The sequence below is a fragment of the Euprymna scolopes genome, chromosome 25 (genome assembly GCF_053919585.1).
Source record: "Euprymna scolopes isolate OS-2025 chromosome 25, ASM5391958v1, whole genome shotgun sequence".
Taxonomy (NCBI): Eukaryota; Metazoa; Mollusca; class Cephalopoda; order Sepiida; family Sepiolidae; genus Euprymna; species Euprymna scolopes.
In genome coordinates, this window is record NC_136506.1 from 48,897,329 (window position 1) to 48,911,628 (window position 14,300).

At 29.7% G+C, this 14,300-nt stretch overlaps 1 protein-coding gene and 1 long non-coding RNA gene across 13 annotated transcripts in view; one reads left to right on the top strand and one right to left on the bottom strand.

Moving 5' to 3' along the window:
• LOC145247343 (uncharacterized) overlaps nt 1–10,822 on the bottom strand; it is a 96,975-nt gene extending 86,153 nt beyond the window's left edge. For 8 of the 10 annotated variants that reach the window (XM_080109013.1, XM_080109012.1, XM_080109008.1 and 5 more), the window contains exons 1-3: nt 10,611–10,804; nt 6,004–6,110; nt 3,929–4,035 (exon numbers count right to left, since the gene is read on the bottom strand). In XM_080109013.1, coding sequence (XP_079965139.1) covers nt 3,929–4,035; nt 6,004–6,110; nt 10,611–10,730 — 334 coding nt within the window. In that variant the 5' untranslated portion in view covers nt 10,731–10,804. Of the gene's footprint in view, nt 1–3,928; nt 4,036–6,003; nt 6,111–10,610 lie in introns of all 10 variants that reach the window. The other 2 variants (XM_080109010.1, XM_080109009.1) reach the window with 2 other exon arrangements.
• A 98-nt stretch (nt 10,823–10,920) lies between these two features.
• Nucleotides 10,921–14,300, top strand: part of LOC145247345 (uncharacterized) — a 31,159-nt gene continuing 27,779 nt past the window's right edge. Inside the window, exon 1 of one of the 3 annotated variants that reach the window (XR_013863246.1) lies at nt 10,921–11,029. This is a non-coding gene — a long non-coding RNA (uncharacterized LOC145247345). Of the gene's footprint in view, nt 11,242–12,823; nt 12,897–14,300 lie in introns of those variants that run through there. The other 2 variants (XR_013863248.1, XR_013863247.1) reach the window with 2 other exon arrangements.

The following is a 14,300-nucleotide window of genomic DNA, read 5'->3' on the forward strand; positions in this document are numbered from 1 at the left end:
TCAGAGACATTTGAGCTGAGGTCAGATGGTCAACAAGAAATACACTTGGACATAAAGGGATGCATCTACCAGGCAATGGTGAGAATTATCCTTTCTTTATGGCGATGAGACATGACCTATGAAAGTGGCAGATTTGCAAAAACTCAAAATCTTTGACTGTCTTCGCAACATTCTGCGCTGCTACTGTGGAAATTATGCTCTGGTTTCTATACTCCACTGAAGATTAAACCTACGCTACCTACCGTCCGTTGATGCCTACCCTGGTTTAGACATGCAGCTCATCGACTGCAGGGAGAGCTCATTCATAAGGTCTTTCTGCCCCTACTCTGCCTGGCTGGCACAAATGTGCCGGTGAGCAGATGAAGAACTAGGCGACAATAATTAAGCACCGCTTGGTAGTACTATCAAGCCCACAAGTAGTTGATCTCAAGCGTGGGAATCAAGAATGGTTAGCCATTTCCTGAAACCTGATCCATGATCCTCAAAATTGGACTGTGATTGTTAGAAATGCAGTTCATGCTCAGGAGGAAGCTGGCTCAATCTGACAAGGATGATAGCCTCTCCAAGTAAGTACTCTTCAATCATCAGAAGGAGGACAACAAATCTAAAGTATTTCACAAAACCAAGACAAAAATTCTCACAGGAATGGCAGATGGACAATCAGAGATTATTAGAAATGATATGAAATATGAAAGAAAATTCAGTAAGAAAGCATGTCAGGATTTAAAAAAAAAAAAAAAAATGCAAATTGAAAAACAAGAAGTTAGTAATAAAAGATGAATAGAGACCTGGGATAAATATTTTTTTCTATATTTGTTTTTCAGTTAATGAAAAACTAAATGGAAGACAAAATAGCATTTCTTTTTAAATATCTTTTGATATTTTGGGAGATTAGTCAATTCTTTTGCTTGGTTTACTTTGAACAAAAGGATAAATAAGTGAAATGAAGGCAGAGAAAATTTTCCAAGTTAATGATTATAAATTTCTCTGGGTTTAATTTGATTGAAGATAAAAATCCACTGAGGAAGACTTTTAAAAATATATCAAATTTATTATTTATCCAGAAAAAGAAATGTGCTTTAAAATGGACAAAAATAATTGTATGAAGATGTTTTTTTAAAAGTAAACTTGGAACATCTATTAATAGCAATACCAGATCATTTTTTTCTTTACATCTAAGAAACTCAAATTAAGTAAGAACATAAAAAAAAAAAAACAAAGAAATATGATTTTTAGTTTTTGAAATCAGCCCATTAGAACTGGAGTTATGACCATTCAAAGTATCAAAAATACATGAATCAGCCCTATTCAAATGCATATAAAGCTTCTGACTAAAAATGGTAGGAAATTTCACAATTTACAGAACTACTTATCTTTAAAAAGTTGTATCTTCAGATCTTTTTAAGATATTATGATGAAATTTTGAACATATTATCACAACACTTTGAATGTTCAGATGGTTGTATTTATGACCATCTCATTTGGTAACTTATGGACTAATTAGTATATTTCATTTTAATGACTAAGTAGAAACATCATAAAAACAGCTAAAAAAATGGTCGGTGAGGCTTTATTATCACACGAAGTATTATTCTGATGGATATTACCGTTTGTCATCATCACACCATGAAAAATCCAAGATGGCGACCAGGAAATTCAAAATGACCACTATGACATGATTCATAGAAATTATTAACAAAATATGGTTTGTAGCCTATCAAATTAAAGGAAATTTTGTACAAATTGCAATCATAATATTGTAAGTATTTTTACCATTAGATATGACTTTGAAGGAAACATGATGATGAAAGAATATAAGTTGTGAACTCTTATCCTTGGGGATTTGTAGCAAGACAAATCTAAAAATCCTGGGATTTGTAGGAATCAGGTTCTGCAGCTCATTGTACAATGAATTGCTGCTTTTCTAGTTCCTCAATTTTAACAATGTTTCTTAGTTTTGTTCTTTTTTAAAATCAGTCTCTGAACTTGGACTCCTAATGTATCCAGTTGTTGAGCAGAATATTGTGAAATTTCTAACACATTGAAAATTTTTGAAACTGAATGTTTTCTGGCAAATTTTTCCATTAATTGAAGAATGTATCCATTTGATAACTTTTTGGTTTGCAGATCCATGTTTAAATCAGTTCACTGTGCAAAAGTTTCACCAGCTAATGCTAATATTTAATATTTGAGAATTAGCAGAATGCAATATTTCACCGACAACAAAATAACATATTTAACTTTATTTTTAGTCCTATTATTTGAAATCATTTATTATAAAGTAAGGGAAATATATAAATATATAGCGGAAAGTATGTCTGAAAATCATAAAACATCTGAAGGCTCCAGAGAAAAATACACAAAATTTTATTCAAAATAATAATGGTGTTAAAAAGTTTTCATGCAAGGAAGATACCATGCAATGTTTTTTATAGTCTTTTCAAGTCAAATACAAGTTTTACAGTATCTTGTTTATTAAATTGTTAGGCGAAAGTACAGAATTACAAAACACCCTCCTCTCTATGTTAAGAATAGATTTCTAAATAACATTATTTCAACACAGTAACTACTCTGCATAAGTATCAAAAATAATATTTGAAACATAATTAAATATTGTTTTAATATTTCAAGAGTGCACCACTAGCTAATAATAATAAAAAAAATAAAAGAATGAATATTTCATTGTTATAAATCAGTTTGAACATACAGAAACGTTTTATGAATTTTTGTGTGCATCACACAACAAAAATCTCATTATCAGCACTCGTCGTTATTTCTATCAATGCATACATAAGGTGTTCAACCAATTTTCTTTGAATTTAGGACAAAAGAAATTAATATGCAGTTTGAATGAAGTTCTTATTTTGATTTATACTACAAAGGCTCAACTTTGAGATGCTCTCATTTTTCCAATTCAGCCTTGAAAAAATAAATAAAAGAAAACACCAACGCTTATTGTTGTCATTCTTTTTCAAAGCATTTATTTTTTTTAAATATTTTTTCTTTTCATAATCAAAAACTTAATGTTTTCCAAATAATAAAAAATAAAAGAAATGAATACTCCATTGTTGTACGTTTGAATATACAAATATTTCATTAATTTTTGTATGAATCACAGCACACAAAAAATATATTTGTGCTCGTTATCATTTCTATAGATGCATACATAAAGTGTTCAACCACTTCTCTTCAAATTTTAGGACAAAAAAAAAATCAATATATTGGCTATTAAATGTTGTTTGAACAAAGTTTTTATCTTGACAAAACTTTGTACTACAAAACCTCAACTTTGAGATATTCTAACTTTTGATTGAAAATATACCTGCGTTTCATTCAAATTCCATGGCAAAGAAAATTTCTTTTCCCTGATTAACTAAAAAGATGTAAAACTTTATTGACTGATAGAACTTCGTTATTGAGTGTTCATGTGAGAAGACGCAGACTTCATAGTTGCAAAAAGTCATCTACCGCTAGCAGGCATGCTATGCCGGCATGTTTCGTTAATTTAAGTAACAATTTCTTGGAATATACAAATCATAACAAAAATATCAAAATACTATTTTAAAGAAAAATTTATTGTGAATCCAGTCATATAAGTTTTATGTTGATGGATGTAAAAGAAATTTACTAATTTAAAGATCTAAAAACTGACTGCTAGATTAAGTAGCAGTGTATGCCTTGTTCAGTGCTAAAAGTACATTTTTGGTACCATTAAATTTATATATACATATTCATATATACTCCCCCCACACAAAAGAATACATGTACAGAAAAATGTAGATAGGATCTCTCCTTCATTAACCAAAGACAAAACAGATCTTTCCTTGAAGACCAAGAAAGGCATGTTAGCTGTGCTCTACAACAATGTTATTTTTACATTTTGTAAATTTTCATAAAAAACAAAAATAAATAGAGGTTGTACACTTACCTTTCTTATCAAGAAAAACATAATCGTCAAATTTGTCTTTAAAATTATAAATATCATCTGGACATGGAAAATTGATGTAGGCCCGAGTGAAAGCATTACTTGCAAGACTAAAAAAAAAAGAAGACGATTAATAAAAATAAGACTTTTAGAAAAAAAATGTTTATATATACATTATATCAGTTTTCTTTTTTATTACAAAAATCTTTCAAACGAATGAAAAAATACTTTTTTCTAATAAAGTAACATTACATTTCTTATGCATCCTCAGTCTTATGGTATACAACTATCAGATCACATGGTAAATAGGAATATTTCTGTCTTTTTTCCTTGCAGCTATTTCCTTTTGTGTTGGTTCTTCAAGTATTTCACATGATAGTCAATTTGGTTGGTTGGTTGTTTTTGTTTTACGGCATATCAACCCTTTTCGTGTTATTTAATGCCGAATCCAAAGATTTTGAAGAAAATTTTTTTTTTGATAGAATATATTTGTTGTTTTCACGTCGGTTTCTATTTAACCCATAGTTGGGACCCTAACAGGTACTACCACTCCGGGTCAGAGTGGACCTGGGAGCAATGGTAATTAAAGGGTGGCTCCACACTTCCCAAAGCCTACAACCTGGAGCCCTCACCACTGGATATAGTTTAAGATCATATCCAGGACCCCGATTGAGGGACTTTTACCCTCTGCAGGGGGGCAGTCGGTGTATTCTAATGTCCCAACGACAGGGCCCATGATAGTCAAGTGTAGTGATACTTATTGTAGAATAATAAGTAAATTGTGTCTACATTTGGTTACAGGTGAGGTGATTTTTTTTATAAGTATTTCAAGAAAGTCACAAATTTATTAACTGCCATGTTTTTAAATTTCTCAAACAATAACAAAGTAAACGGTTATTCTTTTCTATTCCATAATGATTTTTATGTTTCATTACTGATACAGGTGTCTCATTTTGCTTTTGTGTACAAGTCTGCAATATATGTATTTAGTTAGTATACCTCGGATCAAAACTTCATTTTCTTTATGAATGAATAACAATAGCTTCTTTTAAATACCCCTCTCTCTCTTTCTATATATATATATATATGCATGTATCTATAAATTGCATGATCAATTTAAAAATAGAATGTAAATCATTTATAAAATAAATGGGGTGAACTTAAAAATAATAATATATTTACAAGGACTTTTCTGGAATCTATCTAATGAAATATGAATTTTGTTTTTCAAGTTGAAATGAGAATCTTTTTGAAATATTGAGGGATATGTTTGTCAGTATAATTAGTAGTTAAAATATAATGGCCGAGATAGATCTGTCATGATGTTAAAAAAACAAAAACAAATCATAAAAATTTCAATTGTTCAATCATTATTTAAACTATGAGGTATACGAGGCTCTGGAAGAGGTAGCACCTTTGTGTCTTGGCTGCTGCTATATCCTCTTGGTGGACGAGTGTCACTGGTCCTAAACCATCTCCTAATCTCTCACATGTGGCTCCAGGTTGCCATACCTGGTTCCTTGCTTCAGCTTGCAAGCTAAAGCATGTCATTCTATATCATCACACACACACACATATATATATATATATATATATATATATTATCCAATCTAAGTTCGAAACTGAGTGTTTTCACAGCTGATGAATTAAAAAATATTGCAGAAGTTCCTTTGATTTATTAAAAGCCTATATTTTCTAATATAATTATTAATAAAGACAATTTAGTAAAGTTAAAAACATGGAAAGGAAATTAAAGAAAAAAATCAGTTTATTTTAAAGAGTCAAAATATGATTTTCCTTAGATTACATCACTACATTAATATTGGAAACCATGTTCTCATGTATAGTCAAAAGAATTTCATCCACTTTAATGACCTTTTCAATGTTTCAGGTTTTCAAAATTGCTTTTCCATTGTCTTCATTTTGACAATTAGTTACAAACTTTTTCTAAGTATAGAATTAACAGCTGGTATCTTGCATTTTCTGAAGGAGATAAGTTGGACCTCAATAAAAACCTGGTAAAGAGAATCAGATGTGTATTCCAGTAAAATCATGATAAAATGAATTGAGAACTTTACCTCATGTCAGCTTTTACAAAGTAAAAATAGTCATATGGTGGGAGTGGTGAAACCTGCTCTAGAAAAACTTCAGGAGTAAGGGAAGGTGGCAGGCGACGGATGACAACCTGAAAATATAATGAGATACAATGAACAACATTTTTAGGGTTTGAGTTTTATGTAATTAATACAGTAACATTTTTAAGTTTAAATATAATATGTAAAACAATGATGGCAATGTAATTTTTTTTACACTGTAAGCTTTCTAAAAATGGATCCATATCGATTGAAAAGCTTTTAGATTATTAAATAAAAACAAACGAACATCTATTATTTTATATTTGCATGGGAAAAGAGATTTCATTTTACTCTATAAATTTATCATGTTTACTTTAGGTTGTGAGTAATTTACATAAAGAATCCCCCCATCTCTCTTATTTGACGGATGGGGTCATCATGTTGTGATGTCATCCACTGTGCCGGGGACAAACAAACAAAATAAGCAAGATCTACAGTTTTAGTGGTATATAGCTACTATCTATATATATTATATATAAATTATATTATCGGCCATTCATTTTGCATGTAATACTATATCTAAAATTTTTGGTGAACTGTTTATATCCCGAAGAAAAATTCATTTTTGGTTAAAAAAAAACAAAAAAACTTTCATTTTCATTGCCTAATCTAATATGAAATGATTAAATTACACCATACTGCCTATAATAATAATAATAATAATAATAATAATAATAATAATAATAATAATAATAATAATAATAGTTTTAGTTTAAAACGAACAGCTGTTTTCTTTCCTTTAAATTTTTTTTATCAAGGACGATAACTTGATTTGACTAAATAAAGATTTTGTCGTTTAGCCGATAGAGTTATCGTTCTTGATAGTTTCAACCCCCTTCTGCAGTTGAATTTAGCCCTTTTTATTTTACATAATATGTTCGTTAATAGAAAAATATGCCAATGATGATGATTCTGTATATTACTGTCACGGAACAACATTTCAAAGTTTTCTAGATTTTTCAGTTTAAGATTAACTTTAGGTGAATCCCCCCCCCCTGCCTAAATGACGTTCACCATATTATTTCAATACAATTTTTTTTTTTTTTTTTTTTTTTTACATAGGAGTCACCACTTACCAAGGCCCGGAGGCCACTCGGGAATAAGGGTTTTTATTAACGATTTAAATTATTATTTGGTTTTGTTCTAAAAATAACCAAATAAAAGGTACTGACAAATTATTAAAAAGAATACACGGTTGAGAAATTAGTCAAAATTTTTGGTAATGTCTAAGATCAGTGCTCTAATATATATATATATCAAGCTATAGGAAGTGGATACGGTTGATTAAAAAAATTATGGCACTTCTGCATGACAATGACATAAGATGAATGTGTATTTTAGTTTCAGGAACGGCCGATAGAGGGCTTGTGTCAGCCCAAAAGGGATTGATAACTCATACCTTTCTGAAAGTTTGTGCAAAAACAATCCCTCGGAAGGGGTTTTGGAACAAATAAGGGTACTCTACCCCTTGTAACTGTGCAAAAACACTATATTCCAAAAAGGTGTCAATGAAAATCATTCATTGAAAAAAAATTAAATGCACTTACTGATCTGCGCTATTTTTTAAATCGTTTCCAAGTTTAATTAAAGTTTTATGATATATTTTGTTATTCAATTGTAAGGTTAAAGTACAGAATAAGTACAAAAGACCCCCCTCCCTATGTTAAGAATGGCTTTTTAAATAATAACATTATTTTAGCACGGATCAATAAGTGCATACCAAATAAATAAATAATATTAAAAAATGTCTGTAAATGTGTATAAATAAATAAAAACTTCTATATTAAAATTATATTTTGTTACATTGACAAACAAAAATTATATTTTGATATATGTTTATATAATATTACTGTGAAAAAAATATGAAACCTCCATAAACCTTTCATGTTTTTAAAATTCTATTGTGTTACATTGACAAACTAAAAGTATATTTTGATAGATTAAATCGCTTATTGAAAAGAAATTATATTAATACATTAAAATTATATTTTGATACATTTTTTTATTCAATAAATGTTTCGATTTTCATATAATCTTGTTATTTATTTCGTTATTTTTGCGTTACCGTAAACACTTGTTTACATTTGCGGTTCACATAATGGCGGCTGGACGGCAGTTCCCTTTCTAAGAACTGGGGTAGGTGTGTCAGAAATTTTGTGAAAAATATTGAATAATTCCACTCCGTCTTTCCAAGCTTATAATTACTCGAAAAATGTAATTCAAGCCCTAATTTTTTTTTTTTCAATTAAAGGAGCAAGGACCAAGGTTTCATTTAAAATAAAAAACAAAAGAAAAAACAAACAACGTGGTTTACAAATAAAAAAGGTTTTAAACTTCGGACTTTACAGGTAAATTTCTAAAAATCACTACTTTTTTTTGTTTTAAATTTGAATATATTATTTATTGATCTTTTATCTTCAGTTTGTGATATATAAAACTTTGGTGAGTAAATTATTTACTTTTTAATAGACACTTGAAAATGGGAGGGGGCGTGAATTTAAAAAAAAAACGTTTGTCTAAAATATTATATTCGGTTTATTGGAAAGAGCATAAAATTTCACATTGACCCTGAAAATATCCTAAAAATATTTAATCAATAGAAAAAATTTGATAGATTCTTAAAGTTTAAAAATTGAAAAATACTTAACTGGTAAAATTCAATTGATTTCATTACTGTTATTTTAAAAATAAAAAATAATATTTCTATCACTTTTTATACAACTTTAATAGTTTATTTTGGAAGTATAATCCATAAAGAAAATACACAACCCACTTTTAAAAGAGAAATTACGAGTTTTTTTTTTATATTTTATTCGCAGTTTCGTGTTAGGGGTGTCAAAAATTCCTACAAAAATTCTGATACACCTAGAACTGGAGTCCATCCATAATTCATTCCTGTTGCTAATATGTCACTGTTATGCAAAAGTGCCAAAATTACTTTAATTTTAACACTTCTTGTGGTATCACGAAAAAAAAAAAAAAAAAAAAAACAACAACCAAGAAACCTTAAAAAAAAAAAAAAAACACTTGTACTATCAAATAATAAAACAAATAGTTGATTCCAAACAATTAATTTGGTTTTAACACTTGTTTTACGACGAAACAACAAAAACAATTAAAAAAAATCAATTATTTAATTATATGTAGATATTAAAGTCTTTTTAAAATACTTTTTATTCTTAGATAGAAAGTCTTTCACAAGTTTTATCACCTGTTTTCATAAATAATGTACCATAAAATTTTAAAATATATAATTTATTTAGTTAATTAGTTTTATAATATATAATTTATATAATTAAATAATTGTTTCTTTTTTTTTTTCATAAAACAAGTGCTAAAACTAAATTAATTTTTTGGAATAAAATATTTGTTTTATTATTTGATAATACAAGAAGTGTTTTTATTTGTTTGTTTAAAAGTCATTTTTGTTGTTTGTTTCGTGATGACACAAGTTTTTTTTTATATATATAAATATATGGTTTCGTTTTTCGTGTCTTGACTCCGTTCCGCTCCATAATCAACCATATTGACTTTCGCTAGCTTGATTTTTTCGAACACTGATCTTGGACATTACCGGTATTTTGAGAGTTTGCTTGTGGCCTGTTTAGGCTAAAAATATAACAGAAGTTATAAGCCTTTAAAGTTGGCGTACATATCGATTCTAAGCAAACCAGCCAAGCTTTTTTCAGTGACGTAACCGTTGTCCAGATTCATTTTTATAACGCAAATAAGTCACAAAGGAATCTTTTTTTTTTTTTTACATAGGCGTCACCACTTATCAAGGCCGAGAGGCCACTCAAGGATAAGGGTTAAAGAGTGTACAGTAGTCAAAAGGACAATATAGAAATCGATAGTAATGAAAGTTCGGTAAATTTGTTAACTTAAGTGTAACGCCAACGGCTCATCAGAAACTTGTTCACGTTGGACTTGAAGACAACCATATTATAGACAGCTGGAAAGCAGGAAAACGGAAGACAATCCGACAGGCGTGCGCGTGCAGTTCTAAGAAAAAAGCCTTGATCATGGAATCTACGTTTAGGTTTAGGCACATATAAAGAATGGGGGAATTATTGATAGTTTTCAGCTAGACGAGAATAAAGCAAAAGAAACTGTTAAGAAAATATGTCGCTATTACATTTGTAATTATGTCGTTTACATTTGATCGATGCAAAAGTGTTGTTTTTTTTTTCAATTTATCAACTGATCTTCAATTATTATTATTAATAATTAGGTAATAATTTCTGTAATTGTTACATTTACCTGTTTGCTAGTAAACCTTTCATTTGCATAAATTTTTATTTAAAGAAATATTCTTTGATTTAAAATTTAGAGTTAATGTTGGTATTATCAAAACTACTTCACTACATGTATAAAGTTACAAGTTCACAGCATGAAGGGAGAGACCGCATTAACTTGAAAGGCGGGGACCATAACCAAAATAACGTTAGGGAACTTTTGTTTTTAGCGTTTAAGTATACTTTTCGCCAGAATAAGGTGTTGATGAAAACATTTATAGAAACGACAACAAAAACTATCAGTTGATAATTAACCTTTGTAGGAGGTTGATCCCTGTCCTTCTTCCGTTCGTCCATACACTTTTTTTCGACCATTTTTGATTGCCTGTGGTCGCCCTTAGCATCTTGGGTCATTTTACGTATTCTCGCCGTCATCACGATGCCATGTTATTTTTCATTACAATGAAAAACGTTTAATGTTGAGCACACAAACCGGAAGTGTAACGGGCGCATCTCAATTTCAAAACAAAAAAAATCTAAAATTAATATATGAAATATTTATTTTTTATCGACATATTAATAAAATCAGGAATCGAAATAAAAAGAATAAGAAAATATTTTGGAAGTTTTTTTTAATTGAATTTTCTACTGGAAATGTTATTTTATTTATTTTTATTTTTTATTAACTCCGTATAACCGGAAGTTTTCGCTTCGGAAGGTCACCCTCTCGTCGTGTAAGTATGGTTTGCATGTAAACGTACTTCACAAAAAACTGATCAGTTATTTATTTTTTTATGGAGAAAAAACGATTAAAACATGTGCTAGTTAACATGTATTATAATTTCATATTCAGTTTCTTTTTAATTTTAGTCATACTTGTTTTATTGCTTCTTGATGGACGTTATTGGCAATAACTTGGTTTAAAATCTATTTTGGACCTCAAAAGGTTATTTATTTATAGTTTGAAGAGTACCGAAAAAATATCATTTTCTTTAATGTATGTAAAATTAACTTTTATTCTATTTTAAAATAATTTTATTCCAAATTTTGACACTTGTGCAGTTTAACGTCCTCAAACGAATTGTTTTCATTACGTTAAGAATGGATTTCTTTCTTAAGTGTTTTGGGAATGTTAAACTGCAGTAACTGCACACATGAACAAATTGTTGGTAAAATTTTACATTAAGGTCCGTCTCACGTTCGTATATAACGAAATATTTTTTTTTGTAGATTTTGGTATGCTAAAAAATAAAAACGAATCTGGGTAAATTTTTAAATTGGGTCCACTCCACCTCCACGATTTCCTTTTAAATGACGACTTGTGTAGGTTTTAGACGATGCTGAATACGGAAATCGCATTGAAATTTTGCATAAATAAGTAGTTATCGAGATATAAAAAGTTGTATTATGCATTATATTCTTTGGCGGCCATCTTTTTTACGCACGTGCGCGCTATAAACAAATCTACGTGCGTAACAAAGATGGCCGCGAAAGAATACAATGCATAATACAACTTTTTATATCTCGATAACTACTTATTTATGCAAAATTTCAATGCGATTTCCGTATTCAGCATAGTCGAAAACCTTTATAAGTCGTCATTTAAAAAAAACATTGTGGAGGTGGACCTAATCTAAAAAAATAAACCGTTTCCGTCGCAAAAAGTAGTTTTCATGATATGAAGAAATTACTTTTTCGAAAAGTGGGTGATCACTTTTCCATGTAAATTTAACTTAAAATGAGTACTCACTTTCTGGCCACCTGGGAGAGGAAGCATTTTTTTGTATGTTTATTGGTAAAAAGTTTTTTGATTTCTATTGCATGGTGTTAACGCCGGGACTATTTTCCATTTCACAGCCTATCCTTCGATTACGCTGCACGCGAGCATAAACGAAGGCTGTTAAATGTGCACTCGCGTACCAAACTGCCTTGTCACAGTGTAGTATTGGCGAAAAATTAAAATTAGACAAAGAACAAGTAGTTTTCCAAATATTAAACCATGTAATTCTATGTTATCACGGGTAGCCATTTTATACATGCAAGCGCGCACACATGGCCTACGCTACGCTTGCAAGTAAAATAATACCTATTCTTTTCCTTTAAGGCCCATCTCATGGCAAAGGATTAGGACACATGCAAAACAGTGTCGTATATCTTTTCCGTCGCAAAGAAGCTTCTATTTCTTTAGATATACGACACTGTTTTGCATGTGTCCTAATCTTTTGCCATGAGATGGGCCTTAAAGGAAAAGAATATCAAACAACTTGCTTCCTCCACACTGTAAAATTAATTCCTTTTTACGTTTTATTTTTTCTGAGGATTATCGTTGTTAAGAAACTTAACTTTCATATAGCAGGAAAAAAAAATGTTGGTATTTAGCAGAGAAGCCAACAAACAATTATACAAATATATATATATACAAGAAATAAAAATTAATTTTATACCTACTGGGCTCATTTGTTTTGGTTTTGAAATAGTTTTTATTGCTCTTTATTTAATCTCAAAAATTCATTTTTTTTTTTTTTTTTTTTCAGAGCGGATTTGAAAAAAATATGGTGGCATTTTCTTCTTTGGAAGGAGCAAGCCAATATTAAAAAAAATGTGTAACATCTTTCTTTTAAACTTCTCTTCCTGTACTTCTTCCTCTGTTGGTTTAATATAATAGACTGCCCTAATTTCAGTGTCATGTTTTTAAACACCTAATAAAAACTACCAATAAAAATGAAACATTTTTACCGCCTAACCTCTTCACTAATTTTGTTTTTAGTGACCCAAAGAGAATAAATATTACAATACTTCTTTTTTCGATAAGTAGGTCTGCATCTCCCTCAATTTGATAATGTAAAACCTGTTAGTGTATATTGTGTAGTTTCTGACTTTTAACTTGACACACACACACACACACACACACACAGTGTAGTGTATTTATGACAGATCAGATCTTTTATATGATAATTTCTGTAAATATGAAAGATTCTTTGTTTTTCAGATTTTTCTCTTCAGTGCTCTGATCTTCTCAGCAGAGAATAATTAAATTGCAATTAAAAGTTGAGGAAACATTTGTGTGATGTGTGTGTGTGTGTGACATTAATTGGACAAAATGAATTTACTTGTTAGTTAATGAGTTGCTATTTATCAAGATCACAAGCCACTCTAGGATAAGGGCTAATATGATGGATTGTCAGTGCAATAATGAATAATATAAGAGGATAGAAATTAATGGAATACACAAAGATGCTTATAAGCTCAGTTTATGACAAGTAGTTATTAGCATAACGAATCTATAAGGTTAGCAATATGTTTCACCTAAAATTACTTAACGACATATGAATATAAAAAATAGCTAAGCTACCTTTGATGTTATAGTAACACACCATGGAGATTTAGTTTAACATCATAATACATTTGTGGGTGCTAGTGCACTTACTGAGCTATTTTTTAAATCGTATTTCCAAGTTTAATTAAAGTTTTATGATATTTTTTTTTTATTCAATTGTAAGATTAAAGTATAGAATAGGTACAAAACACCCTCCCCTCCCCATGTTAAGAATAGCTTTTAAAATAATAACGTTATTATTTCAGCACGGATCAATAAGTGCACTAGTACCCATTTGTGTAAAGTTCCCCTATCATGCTCTAAGACCAATTCAGCACATTTAGTTCCATTCCAAAAAAGCATGGCTTATTCCTTTGTTGTGATGACATTCTATACTAGATATAAAAGTTTAAATCTGAGCAGATCTATAATGTTTCGGAAAAGGTATGACCCAACAATTTCACTTCTATTCTGAGTAAAATAGCAACTTGGGTTCAGCTAATCGTATATAATGAATTGTTTTTAATTGCTAAAGGGTTGATATGCTGTAAAATAAGTCAAATCAAACTAATTTTGATAAATAATCAAAAGTCTCCTCAGTTATTTTTTTGTTTTTCTTATGAAGTTACCTTCAGCAAAACTTATAACTAGTCATGTATCTGTATTGCATAACAAGTTACTGAAATTCT